Source organism: Balaenoptera ricei, chromosome 12, assembly GCF_028023285.1.
Source record: "Balaenoptera ricei isolate mBalRic1 chromosome 12, mBalRic1.hap2, whole genome shotgun sequence".
Lineage (NCBI taxonomy): Eukaryota > Metazoa > Chordata > Mammalia > Artiodactyla > Balaenopteridae > Balaenoptera > Balaenoptera ricei.
The window spans coordinates 27044165-27063926 of record NC_082650.1 but is presented as its reverse complement, the minus strand read 5'-3'; the positions used below and the strand labels follow the sequence as shown (position 1 = coordinate 27063926).

General features: G+C 40.0%; 1 protein-coding gene across 2 annotated transcripts in view; it reads right to left on the bottom strand.

Moving 5' to 3' along the window:
- Window positions 1-1101: 1101 nt before the first annotated feature.
- IL20RA (interleukin 20 receptor subunit alpha) overlaps window positions 1102-19762 on the bottom strand; it is a 36563-nt gene continuing 17902 nt past the window's right edge. The window contains exons 2-7 of one of the 2 annotated variants that reach the window (XM_059941116.1): window positions 17442-17577; window positions 11962-12143; window positions 10580-10755; window positions 9858-10002; window positions 6000-6139; window positions 1102-3194 (exon numbers count right to left, since the gene is read on the bottom strand). In XM_059941116.1, coding sequence (XP_059797099.1) covers window positions 2403-3194; window positions 6000-6139; window positions 9858-10002; window positions 10580-10755; window positions 11962-12143; window positions 17442-17577 — 1571 coding nt within the window. In that variant the 3' untranslated portion in view covers window positions 1102-2402. The remainder of the gene's footprint in view (window positions 3195-5999; window positions 6140-9857; window positions 10003-10579; window positions 10756-11961; window positions 12144-17441; window positions 17578-19762) is intronic. The other variant, XM_059941117.1, reaches the window with a different exon arrangement.

Here is a 19762-nt window from a genome sequence, read left to right as displayed (position 1 = left end):
CAATCTGAAGGCATAAAGTAGGAAGCAAATTACTCTTGTACTTTTAGGTAAGGGAAACAAAGAGAGACAAACTCTGCCTTCGAATCAAAATAGTCATATGTCTAAATGGCTTCTTTTCCTGGTGCTAAGCACATACTCTGGCAGTTAATAATGATAACAAACACATAGCACTTGCTATGTGCCAGGCACCATTCTAAATGCCTTCTATGTTCTAACGCTTTTTCATCCTCAAAGTAACCCTAAGGTTGTTGTTATTCTCCCTACAATGAGGACATTGTAGGACATAGTAGATGCTCAGGAAGTATTTTGTGAATGAAATGAATAAGCCAAACAATCATCAATCATTTTATTTTCTTTTTGCTCTTAATAGAAACTCATTCTTTCCCACTCCTGAATTTCCTTTATAGTAGTAATAAATTTGTTCTTCAAAACTGGCTGTTTTGAAGCAAATGGTGAAGGAGATGGGAACAGTTAGTGGAAATTAGCTAGGGTAGTATTGTTTTATGATATACATTCGTTCCCACAGTAAATTATGTCAAAATTTTAATACACTCTCTCGTACATATTTATTTAATAATAAATTTGTTCTTCAAAATTAGCAGAATCATTTTTACAAAGATTTAGAAGAACAGAACACTCTGGTTAATAGAATTATGCTCTAAATTAAATCACTACATCAGAAGCTGTTTGGATTTGTGGACAATCTCAAAAGACCATGACTTCAGAATCCATCTCTCCTACCAGGGTTGTCTGTCTGTGCCAAGAATATAAATAAGAAAATACGGATGATATCTGTTTCCTGAAAGAGCATCAATGGATCATGAGCTCATGATTAAAGCAAACATATGCTAAGGTAAATCATATGAAATTGTTGTCTCTGCAGGTCAAAAACAGTCAAATATCAACAATTTTATATGGTTCAGCTTAACAGATCCTGTCATATTTTAATACAATGTGACTATCGAATTTAATTTTCTAAGCAAATGATGAAGGAGATGGGAAAGTTACTGGACTTTAACTAGGGTGGTATTGTTTTATGATATACTTTCATTCCCACAGTAAATTATGTCAAATACACTCTCCCTTACATATAAACTCAACTTATTTCTTTTGCATGTCTTTATTTATTGATTTTAAGATTATGTAGATATGGGATATTCATTCACACATATTCCAAGGAATCTCTAAGGCACTGCTCATTCAAATAGAATATTTAATATTATAATAGTAACAGTGATTCAGCTACTAAACATGTTCTAGTTTATAGACTATCTAAATATCTTTTGAAAAACACATTTCCAGAAATAAATGTACTGTTCTATTATAAAATGTGGCATTTTTTTTTCAGGTTAATTCCCTACTAAAAAGCCTCTACTAGTTATTGAGAGGACATTTTTAAATAAATTTATTTTATTTATTTATTTTTGGCTGCCTCGGGTCTTTGTTGCAGCGCGTGGGCTTTCTCTAGCTGCAGCGAGCGGGCGCTACTCTTGGCTGTGGTGCGCAGGTCTCTCATTGCGGGGGCTTCTCTTGTTGTGGAGCATGGGCTCTAGGCACGCAGGCTTCAGTAGTTGTGGCACGTGGGCTCAGTAGATGTGGCTTGAGGGCTCTAGAGCGCAGGCTCAGTAGTTGTGGCGCACGGGCTTAGTTGCTCCATGGCATGTGGGATCTTCCCAGACCAGGGCTCGAACCTGTGTCCCCTGCACTGGCAGGCAGATTCCCAACCACTGTGCCACCAGGGAAGGCAAGAGGACATTTTCTGACTATAAACTAGTAACAATAATTTATGTTTACACTCCAGAACTTCTCCTAAAGTATTAATATGGCCACTTAAAGAAGCCCAAAGCATATGACATCAAGATCTGTGCCTGATTTATTCACTCTGAACATGGATTATTATGATTGAACAGTGGGTTAGGTCTTTAAATGTGACCACTTCCCACCCACTTAGTGGTATTTGCATGTTTTAAGTATCTCATCATTCTGGCAATAAACCAAATTCTAAAAAAGTAGCACTTATACAATGAATGGTCTTCAGGGCCCAGAAAATAATTGTACAAGTGCTTGTTAGAAAATCATAAATAAAGAGGCCACAGTACACCCACCGGAATAAATTCTGCATCCAAGTTGGCCAACATTTTTGAATACTTACTGGGTACAAAGAGGGTCAGCCACTGCACTCTGGGTGCCCACCATCAGTGTGTGAGACCCACACACACAACCCAACCACCCACAGGAGGCGGAATGAAACAAGTGCTATGAAAATAGAAGAAATAAGTAATTCTCACTGACACAGAAATCTGAGTAAACTTCTGTCTCTGGTACTTTATCGTTCGGTCACTTATCTGTTTGCACTCACGTGTTTTGTAACAGTAGTGGTCTGGCAAAGGGAAGTGTGAGTGTTAGTCTCCCATTTGTACATATAATCCCCATTCCTCCATAAATTGCATGAGATAGGCTTCATGTTCCTCCAGTGTCTTGTCTGGAGCCTGATCCTGGTAGAGTCTAGATAAGAGGCCCTCCTCCTTGAGTCCCTCAGACTCAGGATGCTTACATCTCTCTGAGTCATGTTCAAAGCTGGATAATGAAGGTATACACAGCCTGCCAGTCTGAGGGTCCCAATCGACCAGTGTGGTTGATGGTTCTGCCTCTGGCCCCTCCTCTGTGTCCACATGCCCCTGCGGCAGGTGGTCCAAGTCTCTGAGCTGAGGGGTATATGAATATGGTAGTGTTTGTGAACCCAAGTCTGCTAAAGTTGCCTGTTGCTCAGATAACTTTCCTTGTAGGGACACTTCCTCCTGCAAATTGAACTCCTGATCTCCAGGCCCCACAGAAATGTCGCTAGTTCTTATGTCACATTCATATTCGATGACTGCTTTATCTGTGGCCATTGTTCTGCTGGGTGGCTCTTGCTGGGTTAAGGAAGTCCCTCTGGTGCTTTTCTCAGAGTCATACACAATGTCCACCACATGTGAAGCATACCCCAGGTGTTTCACCTCCACTTCCTCCTGATGGGGCTCCCGGTCCTCACTGGGCTCATTCAGGTCTGATGCATCGTTGCTTTTTTCCATTACACTTATATCCTTATGAGAAGTTTTCGAATCCTCCAAAATACTGAGGGTGATAAAGTTAATCACAATTTTTTCAGCAGGTACAAAGACTCTTTTGTCAAATTCATTTCCATAAATCAAAACCTATAAAGAGAGTAGAGAATGGTTTTCACCTTTTCACTTTAGAGAGACGTTAAAAACAGCTGTTAGATCACTAATCATTAGAGAAATGCAAATCAAAACTACAATGAGATATCACCTCACACCAGTCAGAATGGCCATCACCAAAAAATCTACAAACAATAAACGCTGGAGAGGGTGTGGAGAAAAGGGAACCTTCTTGCACTGTTGGTGGGAATGTAAATTGATACAGCCACTATGGAGAACAGTATGGAGGTTCCTTAAAAACTAAAAATAGAACTACCATACGACCCAGCAATCCCACTACTGGGCATATACCCTGAGAAAACCATAATTCAAAAAGAGTCATGTACCACAATGTTCATTGCAGCTCTATTTACAATAGCCAGGACATGGAAGCAACCTAAGTGTCCATCGACAGATGAATGGATAAAGAAGATGTGGTACATATATACAATGGAATATCACTCAGCCATAAAAAGAAACGAAATTGAGTTATTTGTAGTGAGGTGGATGGACCTAGAGTCTGTCATACAGAGTGAAGTAAGTCAGAAAGAGAAAAACAAATACCGTATGTTAACACATATATATGGAATCTAAAAAAAAAAAAAAAAGGTTCTGAAGAACCTAGGGGCAGGACAGGAATAAAGACACAGACGTAGAGAATGGATTTGAGGACACGAGGAGGGGGATGAGTAAGGTGGGACGAAGTGAGAGAGTGACATGGACATATATACACTACCAAATGCAAAATAGCTAGCTAGTGGGAAGCAGCCACATAGCACAGGGAGATCAGCTCGGTGCTTTGTGTCCACCTAGAGGGGTGGGATAGGGAGGGTGGGAGGGAGGTGCAAGAGGGAGGTGACATGGGGATATATGTATATGTATAGCTGATTCGCTTTGTTATAAAGCACAAACAGACACACCATTGTAGGGCAACTGTGCTCCAGTAAAGCTGTTAAAAAAACAAACAAACAAAAAAAAACAGCTGTTAGAATTTATACTGTCCCCAGATAGTTGTACAGGCCTATTCTTACCAACTCATGGAAGTGAAAGTTATGTTTGGAATATGAGGGAAAACTCCCTCACCTGGAGGCAAGGGACCCAAGATGCACGAAATGCATATGGCAGTGAAAAGTGGTTCCCTGAGTGGTCCTGATCCAGTCCAAGGATCGGGGTGTGACTCCCTCTTCCTCTAACTGGCTGAGGGAATTCAGGGGGCTTATTTAATTTCTTGAGCCTCCTTTTTTAAATTCTGTAAAATCAGAATTTCTGCTGTGTCAGGAGTGGTGAAGACTGAGAGTTTTTGAAATTGCTTTATTAATTATAGTTTACTGTGTGTTTATCAATAAGCCATCCTCTGGGCTACCAGCTCTTTTTTGCATATACTCTGGACAGGAAATGTGGAAGGGCATGAAAACTAGGTGTAAAAAGAGAAATAAGCACATGAATAGAGATGGTTTTACTTACTTCCCCCATACACCAAACTAATCATGCTATAATAGGGCCCAAAACGGAAATTCATCTGCCAATTTATAGCAGATGAGTTATGTTACAATTCTCATTGTCCACCCAATGATGCGATTTCATTTAACTACAAAATGGGAACTTCAGCATCTTTCTTTTACAAAAATTTGGGTTTCAAAAAGTCACAGGCTGTCAGTTCTCCTGTGCTTTTTCCTCCTAGGAGAGTTCTCCCTACATCATTTAAAAGCTAACTCTGAAACCTAAATGAAGGCAGAATAATAGAAACATTTAAAAACAGAACAGGAATGCATGTATGTATCGTGTACATGTGAACACGTATTTTGATAATTTCCAAAGAAATAATTTTTGATTGTTAAAATATGCTCAGCCTTGGGAAACCTCCAGTACATGGTCCAGAAGCATAAGGTTTGTTCCTTCTTTTACTTTCTTGCTTCTCCTTGCTGTGAATGACTAAGTCCTGGCCGCTTTCCCCCTAAACGTGTTTCCATTCCGTGTCTGTCTCCAGCCCTACATCCCCCTCTCCTCTTTTAGACTCTCATCTTCTCTCTCCTGGACAACTCCCACAGTCTCCTAGCTGGGTTTGTTGTTTGTTTGTTTCTAGTCTTCCTCCCCCTAAAGTTGTCTTTAACACTATCCAGTTGTATCTAAAACTCAATATTGATCATAATGATCCCAACTCAAAACCCTACAGAGTTTTGCAAACACAATGAAGCCCAAGGTCCTTCGAATAACTCCCCACTTCTCCCATTACCTGGCCTTACCCCCCACCCTCCAGTCTCTTCTTTCATAGCTTCTCATCAGGAACCTTATGGTTTTGCAAAATTATATGGTTTCCCAAACATCCTCCTACCTTTGCCCCTGCGGTTTCTCCCACTTGAGGTAGGTGCCCTAACTCTTACTGAACTTTCATGACCAAGCCCAGGCATGAAACTCCTCCTCCTCCACGTAGGGTGCCAGCACCCTTCCTGTACCCGCAAGAGTCCCTAGAACCCACTTTCATCTTAGTCTTCACATATCCTTTAAAACGTCTAGTCCCCAACTAGACTTCAGCCTCTGGAGGGGCAGGGATCATGACAATTTATCTGTGTACCTCAAGACCTAGTCTGATCTGTTCCATAAATATAAAATCTTTGTCAAAGTTAAGGAATCTTTCTCTTTGGTTATGTTAATGAGTTAGTCTAGTACAGAAAGTGTTTTTAATTCATCAACTCTTTAACTTGAAACTCACTGTGCCCATAAAAGGAACGGTATCTGTTCTAGAACCCCCTTTTCTATCTTCCTGGGGTTGTTATAAACCCTCCTACCACTCTAGGCACTCACCAGATTTGCTGGGTGTTCCTCTTTGCTGACATGGGTATATCTGTACATGGAGTAGCACATCACAGAAAAAACAAACACAGTAACAGATATGGGCAAAACATAGCAGAGGATGATTTTAACCTTCAGTGTTGATGTTTGATCTGTAAAAAGAAAAGTGGGGTGGGGTAGACAGTTGTGATTTGGTGTGGTGGGAAAACACTGGTAACATCAAGAGGCTTTGGAGAGATCAGTTACTTTTAGGAATTCAGTTTTCTCATTTATAAATTGAGAAGCTTGAGCTAAATGTTAGAAGGGATCTCAGAATTCTTACTCTCTCTGACAATAGGTGGTCTTAAGGAATCATCTGGACTTGTCTCCAACCTTTACAGCAAGGATGCCTTAACAACCCAAGTCAGAAGATATTCCAACATTTTATATCTGGCTATGAGATTCATGCTGGTTCTTCTATTTGCAGGAAAGTGTGCCTGATACTCAAGCAACTCACAGCACTTCAAACCAAACAACAAAACCTTCTTGTGAAGATCCCATTAAGGTGCCCCACATTTCCATGCCCCTCATTCGACTCAACCTTTTCCATATATTCAGGACCTTGCCACGAATTTATGGCGTCATCTTCTGTGTGACAAACAGAACCATCCTTACACAGTTGGCCAGGCTTTCTGGTAGGTCTGGAGCTTGGGGATGTGTGGAGAGGCGGCTGAATTGGTGTGTGCTGAGAATGGCAGTAACTCCCTCCGTGGTCCTGCTGTGCCGTAGGGTCATAATGAGTTTAAAAGTCCAGGGGCTTCCCTGGTGGCGCAGTGGTTGAGAGTCTGCCTGCCAACACAGGGGACACGGGTTCGAGCCCTGGTCCGGGAAGATCCCACATGCCACGGAGCAACTAGGCCCATGAGCCACAATTACTGAGCCTGCGCATCTGGAGCCTGTGCTCCGCAACAAGAGAGGCCGCGATAGTGAGAGGCCCGCGCGCTGCGATGAAGAGTGGCCCCCGCTTGCCGCAACTGGAGAAAGCCCTCGCACAGAAACGAAGACCCAACACAGCCAAAAATAAATAAATAAATAAATAAAATTAAAAAAAAAAAAAAGTCCATAGAGGAATGAAAAGATCTGGTGAGTAGTTTTAAGAAAAGTAGCCCTGGATCACCATGGATCAGACTATATGGTTGATAGATAGGACTCACTGTGACTAATTTATATTTGTTAAGCTCCTGTGGAGTACTTGTAATTTGTGAAGGTTAAATTTATGTGTCAATCTGGCTAGGCCACAGTACCCAGTTATTGGGTCCAACGTTATTCTAGATGTTTCTGTGAAAGCATTTTTTAGATGAGATTAGCATTTATATTAGTAGACATGAGCAAAGCAGATTACCCTCTATAATGAGGGTGAGCCTCATCCAATCAGTTGAAGGCTTTGATAGAAAAAAGACTGATCACATCCCAGAAGAGCGAATTCTGCCAGCTGATCACCTTCAGATAAGAACTGCAACATAAATTCTTCCTTAGGTCTCCAGCCTTGCAGGGTTTGAACTTACCAACCTCCAAAATCATGTGAGCCAGGTCCTTAAAATAAGTCTCTATCTCCGTCTTGATGTGTGTGTGTGTGTGTGTGTGTATACATTTATATATAAAGATTATGTATATTGTGTTCTATGGAGAACCCTGACTACTACAGCAGTGGAAAAAGGAGCAGCTTTAGCACAAATGACAAAAGTTCTAGGGCATTCCTTACATACTAATACAATCAGCAAGAGTGTCGTGGGAGTATTCTAATCCTTGCAGACGTTGGATACTCTTGATGCCTAGTCCTGGGAGAGAGCAGCTAAGTTGCTGTCCGGTTAACTGTCTAGTTAAAGAGTGGAAACAGAAGCATCATGGACTTCTGGTCAACAATAGCCAGTGGGAAAAGCCCAGGTATGGGGGTCCAACTGCAGGCTCTTCCATCCCGAAGAGCACATCTGTCAACAGGTTCCACATAGAAAGATGCCAATAATGCAGATGTTGCAGATGGCTGAGCATCACCTGCCCCTACTTCAGGCTACAACTCAGTCCAGTCCTTTTTTTTAAAAAAAAATTTTTATTGGAGTATAGTTGATTTACAATGTTGCGTTAGTTTCAGGTGTACTCCAAAGTGATCAGTTATACATATATCCACTCTTTTTTAGATTCTTTTCACATATAGGTCATTATAGATTATTGAGTAGAGTTCCCTGTGCTATACAGTAGGTCCTTATTAGTTATCTCTTTTACATATAGTAGTGTGTATATGTCAACCCCAATCAATCCAGTCCTCTTAATACAATCCCTGGCCTCTGGACCAAACTCACCCTGGTAAACAGAGCCGTGACAACAGTGACTGAAGGCACTTAGTATACACCAGCACATGTTTGCAACAATCAACTAATAAACTGTATCTGTATTTTAGGAATTGGGGGATTGTGGAGGGCAGAAATATTTCAAAGAATAGTCCCAAAAGAGCTAATAGTGAGTTTTTGAAAAAGTAGACCCTCATAATGGTGTCTTGGAAAGGTATCTGGGGTGCTCTAACAGCTGGGATATCAAGAAAGGTCAGAACATGAAATGGTACCTTGTTATTACTTTTCCAAGACTAGGGAGAAAGTCGGCTCCATCTGCTTACTGGGAAGTATTTCATTTGATCTGTACTTTAGTTGCTTTAGCTCTGCCGATGGCTTAAATGATTTCCACTGGGAATTCATTCCTACCATTTGCCCACTGATCAAGCTGTTAGTAAACAGAGCACTTTTCCAAATACAAAAATGATTTCCTCAATCTGCTTTGCTTTGCCTTTTGCTTGCTTTGCATTTTAATTTTATTGATATTTGACATATGGTAGAGAACCCTTCGTTTTAAAGGGAAAGGCATGATAACGATGGAGATTCAAAAATAAAGCTTTTCACTTCTGATATGTATTCACAAAATTCCTTTTTTAATCCTTAGGACAGTTTCATCTCGAAATGTGGGAGGCTTGAGGGGAGAGGAAAATGGGGGTTCTGTCACCATTCCTGTCCCACAGCTGGTGACGGAACCAAGTCTTGGGGAAAACGATTGTGACACTTGGCAGGCCAGCACATTTGGAAGAGAGAAACAGAAGAAGAATGGATGAAGAGCCATTCAATGAAGGTAAACTTTAGGATTTATTTTCAATTTTTAGGTTTTGAGTTCAGGGTCTTACCACCCTCAGGGAAGAACAATTAAACAAACGCCAAGCTCCTAACTCTAGTCTCCTAACAGGAACGAGAATCTTCAACCACACTTCCTTGGCAGCCAAGTTCAGAAAACACGAGGAGACAAATAAAAGGAAAGACAGAGAAGCAACTATAAGAGTGAGGGAGTAATAACTGATTTGCTGATCCCAGGCCCTTGCACAGCCTTGCACAGTGAGTGATATCTGAACACAACCTGCAGCGCCTATGATTTGTATTCCCGAGGGGGAGCAAAAGACTCTGTCGTAAAGTGTTTTTAGGATACTGCTTTGTTTCTAGGAATAAACTCATCTGATGTTCTTAAAGACCACAGAACTTCTACTGATCAGAGTGATTATAGTTTTAAAGAAGAAAAACCGTGTGTGTAAAAATTCCTATAATTCTTATTTCCCAAGGTAGAGTCTTGTTGGACTGGTGCTAAGAGTTCCCCAGGAGGTGAAAACACTCCCTACCGTGAGCCAAGTTCAATGGTAGAGTCCCAGGCTGCTCAATGCATTTCTGGTGATGGTTGTTTCTGCCTTCACTTCAGCCCGTTTCTGGTAGACACGGATTTTCAAAACCTTGTCTACACCACCATCCTTCCTTCTAGTTTTAGCAGATTTCCTTCCTCAGACCAGCTGAGATTCTCAAAGCTTACCTTTCAAAGTACTGACACATCGCTTCTCAGAAGGCTGAGCAAGGCGAGGAGGGCCTGGGACGAAGGACTCCACGAGGACGCAGTACAGAGTGTCCGGCTCCAGCCAGCTGAAGACCAGCGTGCGGTTTGTCACACACTGGGACCACTAGGATAGGGAATTGCGAAGAGCAGTTAGAGCCAGAGATTTCCAGCACCACCCCAGACAAGTAACTTTAGAAGGAAATAGAAGACTGAGGTACCATTAAGTCCTTTACTATCACTAAGAGCTCTTTTTTTTTTAGCAACAGCTTTAAAATATCCTTTTCCTTCAGCTTGGCAGTCCCAGTTAGGGACTGGACAAATTGTGGGAACAATTCTAAATAATGACATAAGGAGGGATTTCTTCTTCCACTTTGTCCTGTGTTCTTGCTGATATTTTTTTCTTTCTTGGAGAGTGATTGACAGATGTTAAGTAAGTAAAAACTCTCCACCAAAGTGAGGCGGACAATTGCTCTACACACCAACAGCAACATCATAGCGGAGACTTTCTGTAAAGGAAATCTGAAGGCAGTTTTAAAAATTTCTACACATCAGCTTCAACTGTATCTTGTATGGCAACACTTTTGAATATCACACCTTCCCAGATTCACGTGCCGAGAATTTAAGCATCAGGGCTGCGTGTTTCCAGCATTAGCTGCAAAAAGTGACACAAATTATAGGTCCCCGTTCCATTTCAGGCTTACCGTTCTATTTGATTTAGTATTATATATGGACACATTATACTTCAGATTAGAGTATATTTGTTCCAGGGAAATAGAGCTTTCTTCTGGGTTTTTCTTCCACTTCTTTGGAGCCGTCAGAACAATAGATATGGATTTCTCATCAGTAGTCAAAGCAACCTCTGGTGGGCCAATTTGTGCTTAAAGGGGAGGGGAGAGGGAATTATCATGTTCAGATGTAGAAATCACCTTGGACGAAACAATATAATCCTACTGGGATCAAAGCTCTAAAGCCCACCCTCTTTTCTGAGATGCCTCAGAATGCTCTAGGTGGGCCCAAGTGATACCGAATCTTGAAACAATCATGTCACACACTGATAGAATGTTAAAACAGCAAATTTACTTAGTCACATGTAGTTCCTAGTCACATGGATAAACAGTACTAGATGACGGTAAATATAATTAAAAGTGTTTGCAACACTCCTGGGACCTGAAACGTTGGTGACAAATAACATTAAGAGGATTTGATGTGTTTGTAAAAATCAGAAATGGAGAAATGAAGCGCTGCTAAAGACCTTTGGGGAAGTAACCTTTGGAGAATGATCTAGAACAGAGATTAGCAAACTTTTACCATAAAGGTACTGACAGTAAGTATTTTAGGCTTGGCAGGCCATGTGACCTCTGTTGCAACTATTATTTATATAAATGTAAAAACCATTCTTAGCTCTTGTCCTGTAGAAAAAGAAAGGGGAGGAGGTGCTGCATTTAGTCTGAGGCCATAGTTTGCTGACTTCTGATCCAGAAGGGCAGCAAGGGAAAGGCTCTAGCTCCAGAACTTAGGGAGTGCTTGTAAATTGCATCATGGCAGCTCTGAGTGGGTCCTTTATGGCTGAATCAGTCACAGATCAGGGATGGAAAATTTTAAAAGGAAATACCAGGAAGATGTTGCCTTAATTCTGAGTTACATCTAGAAATTAAGTCGTAACTCTACCAAGTCTGTAACAAGAAGAGACTTAGTTTGGAGATCAGAACAATCTTTAATCAACCTGCAGGCATATGTCAAATAGTTTATAAACCCACAACATTAAAATAAATCTGTCAGTTGTTCTTCAAATTATATAATCTCAACTAAACAATAAAACCAAATCAAAATTTGATAATATTGGCATCTAGCGTCAATTCTGGATCCGGGAGCAATCTTAGAGACACTTGGCCAAAACTTTCATTCTAAAGATGAGACTCTGAGATGCAGCAAGGTGAAGTACCTTGGGCTGGTCACTCCACCTGATGGACAGAGTGCAGAGCACTGGCCTCGACAAGGCCATCTATGAGGCAGAGACTGTTACATTAGGGGGTCAGATGAACTTGATATTGATACATGTTTAACAGACAACTGTGTTACTTACTTTCTAAAAAAGGATAGAATCGTCCAGTTTCTGCCCATTTAGAACAATTCGTTCCACAAATGGCCTTAACCTTGGCATAATATTGATGTTCGTAGTCAGAAGTTTCAGCAGAGAGATCACAGTAGGTCCTACTGATATTTCTGCATTCGGATTTATTCAGCCATTTCTTTTGCCCATATCTGCTGAGAAGGAAACTGTGAATTAACAGTGAGGTGCCCTGTATGCTTTACAGTAGGAAAAAAGAAAACAGTCATTATACAAAACTGAATGGAACTTAAGACCTTCTCTTCAGAACAACAAAAGTGCTTGTCATTGAGACAAAAAAGAATCTACTTTTGCTGCTGGCAATTTTTTTCATTAGCTGTCAGGAACATGAGTCAGAGTTTCTGTGATCACCTTTCTTTTCTGTGAATTATAATGTGGATGGTACATTTTGAAAGCATGTATTTTATTATTAGGCTTGGCCTACAGTAAAAATTTTACAGACTGTGTGATCAATTATTCTATGTAAATTTTTAGCCCACATGCATACCAAGGTTAGTTTGATGGGTCTTTTTTTTTTTTTTTTTGGATTGATTGTTTTAAGAAAAATTAGTCATTTTTTCCTTGGAAATTCTTCTTGACATTCTCATAAAATTTAAAAATATACTTGCCCTCAAGGGTTCTGGGGAAAATTCACTAGGTTGGAGTGCATTCCGAAATCAGCATTTTCAATGATCATAGTGATGATGATGATATTAACCAGGTTGTTCACATCTGTTTTTCCTCTCCTTTATTAAAAACATAACACCCATAGAAACAGGAGGTGGGAAATATTTTAGCATTTCTCAGGTGGAAGAGACTGAGGTATTGAGAGGTTAAGTGACATGGGAAGAGCCAAGTGAAAGAGACAGGGTTGCGTGAGAGGCTACTGAAAGGATTAAAGCAGGTGTGTCGGGCTTTTAGACAGCTAACTCTGGTGGTAGCGTAGAGAATGTAATGGGTCAAGGGTGGCCGACTGGGGAGCAGTTGAGAGGATGCTAGAGTGGTCCAGGTGGAAGAGGTAGGTGGCTTGCACAAGGCTAGTGGCAGTGGAATGAATGACAGGACAAAAGGAAAAAATATTAGGAGACAAGACTTGGTGATTGAGTGCATGAAAGAGATGAGGGAAAAGAAGGTGTTAAGGATGATGTCTCTTTCTGTCCGAGCTAGTTGGGTGGAATGGTGGTAACACTTACCAAGATGAGGAATGCGGAAGAAGAGTGGGTTTGGGAAATGGGGAGAGGAGGGGGAGGGAAAGATAATGAGTTCAGTTTTTGACATGTTGAGCTTAAGATACGTAAAAGGTATCTGAATGCGGATGCCCAGAAAGCGCTGGAGCTCAGGAGAAAGGGGTGAGTGGGAGGCAGGGATTTTGAAATCTATGGCATAAAGCTGCTCATGGAAGGCAGAGGCATCAACGAAATTACCCATGGAGACAAAGCAAACCCTAGGATACAATTTCAGGAGCAGCAAGATTTAAAGGTGAGATACCGGAACTTCCCTGGTGGCACAGTGGTTAAGAATCCACCTGCCAATGCAGCGGACATGGGTTCGATCCCTGGTCCGGGAAGATCCCACATGCCGCGGAGCAATTAAGCCCGTGCGTCACAACTACTGAGCCTGCGCTCTAGAGCCCGCGAGCCACATCTACTGTGTCCGTGCACCACAAGTACTGAAGCCCACGTACCTAGAGCCTGTGCTCCACAACAAGAGAAGCCACCGCAATGAGAAGCCCGCGCACTGCAACGAACAGTAGCCCCCCACTCGCCGCAACTAGAGAAGAGCCCGCGTGCAGCAACGAAGATCCAACGCAGCCAAAAATAATAAATAAATAAATAAACTTATTTTAAAAATTTAAAAAAATAAAGGTGAGATACAAAGTACACTTAGAAATAGCAGCTAAAGAGGGAGAAGGAAAAACAGACATCACAAAAGTCAAGGGAAGACTGTGTGTTGAGAAGGAGGAAATGTCAACTTTATCAAGTGTTGCCAAAGCTTAAGGGTATCTTCTCTTTTCAAAATATGGCAGCAGAGTCCTGAAAGTAAATGTCTCCTGTTTCATAAGTACCATAGCTACCAGAAAACATTAGAAATATAGCTAGATCTTGTTGACCAATTTCTCCATTCAAGTAATCACCATGCTGAGGGGCTTTCAAACTTTTTATTGACTGTGAGCCATAGAAAGAAATACATTTCACAGTGTGACCCAGTTCACACATATATCCAACATACTAAAACAAAGGTTTTAGAAGATAATACCTAAACTTTACAACATGCCAGGCACTTAGTTATTTTGCATTCCAATCCACTCCACACCATTCTAATCCTTCCTGTTAAAAAAAAAAAAGCTAGTTATGTCCCTCAAAATTGATTTCATGGCCCACCAACAGGTCTTGACTTGTGGTTTGAAAAATATTGCCATCGCCTATTTGACCTTTTCTCCTCAAACTTCCTGACTTTGCCAAGGGCAAGGCAGCTTCCCATGACAGATGTTGATGAAGGAGAAACGCTCTTTACTAATTCTGGACAAAATGCTTTGTAAGTCTGACAAGCTGATAGACATGAATCATTCAATAAATACTACAGTAATGATGTTCATGCATGTCAAAAAGTCATGCGGGGCCCTCAGTGGTCTCTGATTTCTGGTAATGGCAGGAAATATTTATCAAGTGCCTATTATGCGCTTGGACTGGTGCTTAAGATTTGAAAGCTTTATCTCATTTAATTATCATAATAACCCTAGGAGGTAGGTACCATTATTTTCATCCCATTTTACAGATGAGGAAATTGAGGCTCAGTGATATTAAGGGAGTTGCTCAAGGTAGTCTGACTAGTACCAGGCATATCTGGGATTTGAACCACTTCTCCCTGATGCTAAAGCTTGTGCTTTTAATGCTACACTCTATTTTTCGCATTAAATTCTTTGGGTAGATATAATTTAAACTTTTGTTAAAATTTCATTTTTTACTTGGAAACAAACTTCACTCAAAAGTAAAAAAGTATAATATGTAACTTGCCCAAAGTTACCCATTTAGGTTCACAGTCTGGCTGTGACCCCAGGACTGCTTGTCTTTGGAGCTGAGCCTGGAGCCATGTCAGTGACACAAACTGCCCTGTATTCCTGCCCACTGTCCACATTCACAGGCATGTAAGAACTCCAACATGGCAAGTTTCTTTTCAAATATTCTTTCTTGAAATTTATGTAATCTAAATTATCTTCTCTCAGAGAGCAGGGATTACTCTCTCTCTTCTTTTCTGAATCACATAAACACATAAAGAACAGAACAAGCTCCTTGCTCCACTAATGCAAAAGGAGACAAGGACACACTCATGAGCCATTTCTCCTGGCAGAGTGATGCCTCTTCCCTAAAATACTGGTTCCTGAGAAATTCTTTGGCAATGAGAATGAAGTTCTAGATAAATGAGGTCATTGTGAGTAGCAGCCAAAGTCTTTCACTGCCTTTAATGGTCAGAATTTTCTTTTCTTTTCTTTTTTTTAACATCTTTATTGGAGTATAATTGCTTTAAATGGTGTGTTAGTTTCCGCTGTATAACAAAGTGAATCAGCTATACATATACATATATCCCCATATCTCCTCAGAATTTTCAAAGACAAAAATGATGTTATTCTTTTTTGTAAATACGGTACAGTTTTTAAACTCACGCAATCAGAAAAGTATAACCGAGAGAGAAATAAATTACCCTGAAGCCCATTACCCTGAAACATTTGGTACACATGATTCTGCACATCTCATTATGCTTATATGTACCCAGAGGAATGATTCAATAGCTGAATACATAGACAAAAGCTAGGCTATGCCATACTTATGATTTTAATAAAAGTAGTAAATTTAACTTGATTCAAACTTTAAAGAAAAAGAAATTAAAATGAAATGAATCACTGCAGTTCAAACGTTTCATTACCACACGAGATATTAGTTCTTAAAAGATCTTTTAAATTAAGAAAATTGTGTATGAAAGATATTGAGAGTTTAGTTATTAAAATGATGCCATATTTTCATTTTGGATCACATATAATGGCTTCGTGCTACAGAAGTCAGTACACATACAGTTTTTCCCCACCTTCTGATTTGTTATATGATTGATAAGATTCAAACATTTACAAGAAAGTTCTGTAACCATATTTCCCATCACTAGTCTTAGTTCTACATTTAGATAGTTTCAATGCCTGCTCCCTGTCTTTTTGCCAAAATCTTGTCATTACTAAGTTCATTTAGGCTCATCTTTATCCCTCTGTCAGTTGGATATCATCTTTAGTTAGTGTTCCCTCCCCGCCACAGCCTGCAAGAAGGTCTCAGGGGAGTGATAGCCCAGGTTCAACCTGCTTGAAAATACAGAAAATACATTTGCTGAACTTGGTAAGAGTCTTAGGTCACACTTATTTTTCCCTCAGAAGATATATCACTGTCATGAACTGAGTGTTGCCAGATAGAAATCATTGTTTTTGCTGTGACGGTCATAAATCATTTCATTTTCTTCAAAGTTCAATAACTTTACCAGGATATGTCTTCCTATTATTTTTATTAAATTTTCCTAGACAGAGCATGCATGGATATGCAATTCCAGATAGTCATTATTACCTGTTCAATTATTACTACCTGTTAGCTATAATAGGTTTTTCATCTCTATATAACATTTTTATTTTCCATCTTCTTCCTAAGTTCTGCCACCGTGCTTTTAAAAAAAGTTCTTCTTCTTGTCTTAGAATCTCTTCTTTGACTGTTATCTCTTCTTTGAGGCTTACCATTAGAGAACATGTTGTTTATGGATTCAAACTATGGACCATTATTTGTCTGAATTTTTCTTTAATTTCCATGAGAAAGCTTTCAGGAATTTTTGACTTGTGTTCTTTTTGTCTTTCTCCCTTTCAGTAATTAGGGATAGGTGTGCTGGATTCTTTGGGACAATTACTCTTTGAATGGAGCCAATTCTTTATTAAATATTAGGTGAGTGGGTATAGGAGTGAGGACCTATCACACACCCACTCACCATTTTGCATTCTTTGTTGATTGCAATGAGTGTTGAGCGAGAGGTGAAACGTGAAAATGTCCATTCACTATTATCTTTAATAAAAACTGTGAGTTGTACAGAACTCTGCACTCAGTTTCACTTAAAAATGTCCTATAATTCTAGTAAGTATAGATGTTTCAGAGGTGATAGATTTCCTTGTTTGCTCAGCCACAGAATAACATTTTGACAGACTTCTTTTCTCCATTTAAATAACTTCTTCTTGCCTAAGTACTCAATACTCTGATTCCATGAAGAAACTGTTGTCTAATTTAATCTAACAAAACACAATGAGATAACTTAACATGAAATAACTAAAACCTTTCTTTTTCCTCACTCGTTTAATACAATAGATGGTTTATCTTTGCACAATTAATAGGAGTCTGAGTCTTGTGCTTATAAATTAGCCAAAACGAAAAGAACCAACTTACATGAAATACTGCACAGAATAAGTAACTTCCACTCCTTGTAGGCCCTGTGGTGGGTTCCACTGTAGGATATTCTTCATGTTTATAGATAAGAAGGTGATATTTGTAGGTTTAGGCAGACCACCAGAGACACAGGGAACTGAAAAAGGAGTAGAGAGGAATTGAGGTCTTAATAGAGAGAAAGGAAGACCTAACATGTGGTAGCTGGTCTCCAGATATGGCCTCCAATGAGCCACACCTTCCAGTACTCATGCTCTGTGTATTTCCTTCCAAACTGAACATGGGCTGACCTCATGGCCCTCTTTAACCAACAAAACTGATACTGGGACTGAGCCTTAACAAGGCCTACGAGCTTCCACTTTTGTCCTTTTGAAAGCCCCGAGCTGCCATGTAAAAAGTGGGCGACTATGCTGGAGAAACCATGTCAAGAGGCCATATGAAGAGGGAGAGGTTCGGCTGTCCCAGTGTCCCAGCTGAGTCCAGTCTTCCAACCAAGGGGCCAGAATGAAGCCACTGTGGACATTCCAGCCCCATGTGCCATAGACTGAAGCTTCATGAGAGGCTCTGAAAGAGACCAGCAGAGGAACCATCCAGCTGAGCCCTAGATAAATCCTCTGAATTATGAGAAATTATAAAATGATTCTTTTAAACCACTAAATGTTGGGGTAGTTTGTTATGCACCAGAAGATAACTGAAACAATCCCTTTATTAGATATAGAAATAAAATTTAGGATAGATGTCACTGAAAGGCCAGAGATTGGAGATTGGAGCTGGGGTTAGCTTTACTAAAGTATATAATAAAGAAATAATTATAATAAGAACTAATGAAAGAAGACAATTTATTTAATTAAACACTGATATGTTCACCTAACTGTGTTCTAAGAAAGACTGTATCCTAGAGGATTAATTTATAGAAATCTTCTGTAAAGGAATGATAAAAAATGGAGAAACTACCAAAAAATTAGAAAAGGAAAAAAGAAAAGTGAAGAATAGTTTCTTATAAAAGAAAACAAAGACGATCCTTTAAATACAATAAATGAAAAAATTCAGTGCTGATATGAAAGAATCAAAATATTAATTTAAACTATTGGAGAGATCCCAAAGTCCTGAGTAATAAACAATCAGATATTATGAAGAATTTATCATAAATATGCATAATCTAGTCAATGAATTTGGAAAATATCAAATTTTGATATTTCAAATCAAACAGGAAATAAAATTTAGCTAAGTCACTGAAGGCTGGTCCAATTTTGGCTAACGTTCAACAGTTCTTGTATAAATCAACTGAGACTAATGTCAGAGAAAGGAATTAGCTTTATGATTGTGGTAATCCTTGGCTAAGATTAGCTCTATACAATGTATTGTAATCCCACAAGCCAAATGAAAAGAAAGAAAAAATTCTTTCCTTTAGAATTAAACTTTATAATGTAACATGATCCTGATTCTAAGCCAAAATAAGCTCTTTAACATGTGGCAGAGTGACCAAACTATAAGTGGTTGAGTTTGTGTTCGTGCATGTGTGCAAGCATGTGCTACATTTGTAATGACTCCTACTTTTAATCTTGCTCATTTTTTTTTAATACCTCAGTTTTATTTTATTTAATAAATTTATTTATTTATTTATTTATTGGCTGCGTTGGGTCTTTGTTGCTGCGCACGGGCTTTTCTCTCTAGTTGCGGCGAGCGGGGGCTACTCTTCGTTGCGGTGCGAGGGCTTCTCATTGCGATGGCTTCTCTTGTTGAGGAGCATGGGCTCTAGGCACACGGGCTTCAGTAGTTGTGGGACGTGGGCTCGGTAGTTCTGGCTCGCAGGCTCTAGAGCGCAGGCTCAGTAGTTGTGGCGCATGGGCTTAGCTGCTCTGTGGCACGTGGGATCTTCCCGGACCAGGGATCAAACCCATGTGCCCTGCATTGGCAGGCGTATTCTTAACCACTGCGCCACCAGGGAAGTCCTCAGTTTTATTTTAGAGAGGGAAGTTAAACACTCAAAGAGAAGCTCTGTCAACTGGTCACTGTGTGGCTGTGTGTGTAGGAGCAGTAGAAAGGATCTCTAAAGGATGCCACCTGCCCAATGTCTGTCTTTGATTTCTATTCTTCTAACTCTTTGGAACCATTGCATATCAACTGGTATTGGCTTTTTCTGGAGCTTATATATAATGAATAATTACTAATGATTTAATACTGCTCTGTGCTATCACTAGGTTCTAACTTTTAATCATATTTTTAAGACAAAACAGAGAACTTGGGGAAGCAGCACCATGAAGTATAGTATTCCCCAATCCTTCAAAAGTGGGGAACACTGTCAACATAAACAATTCCGAGGA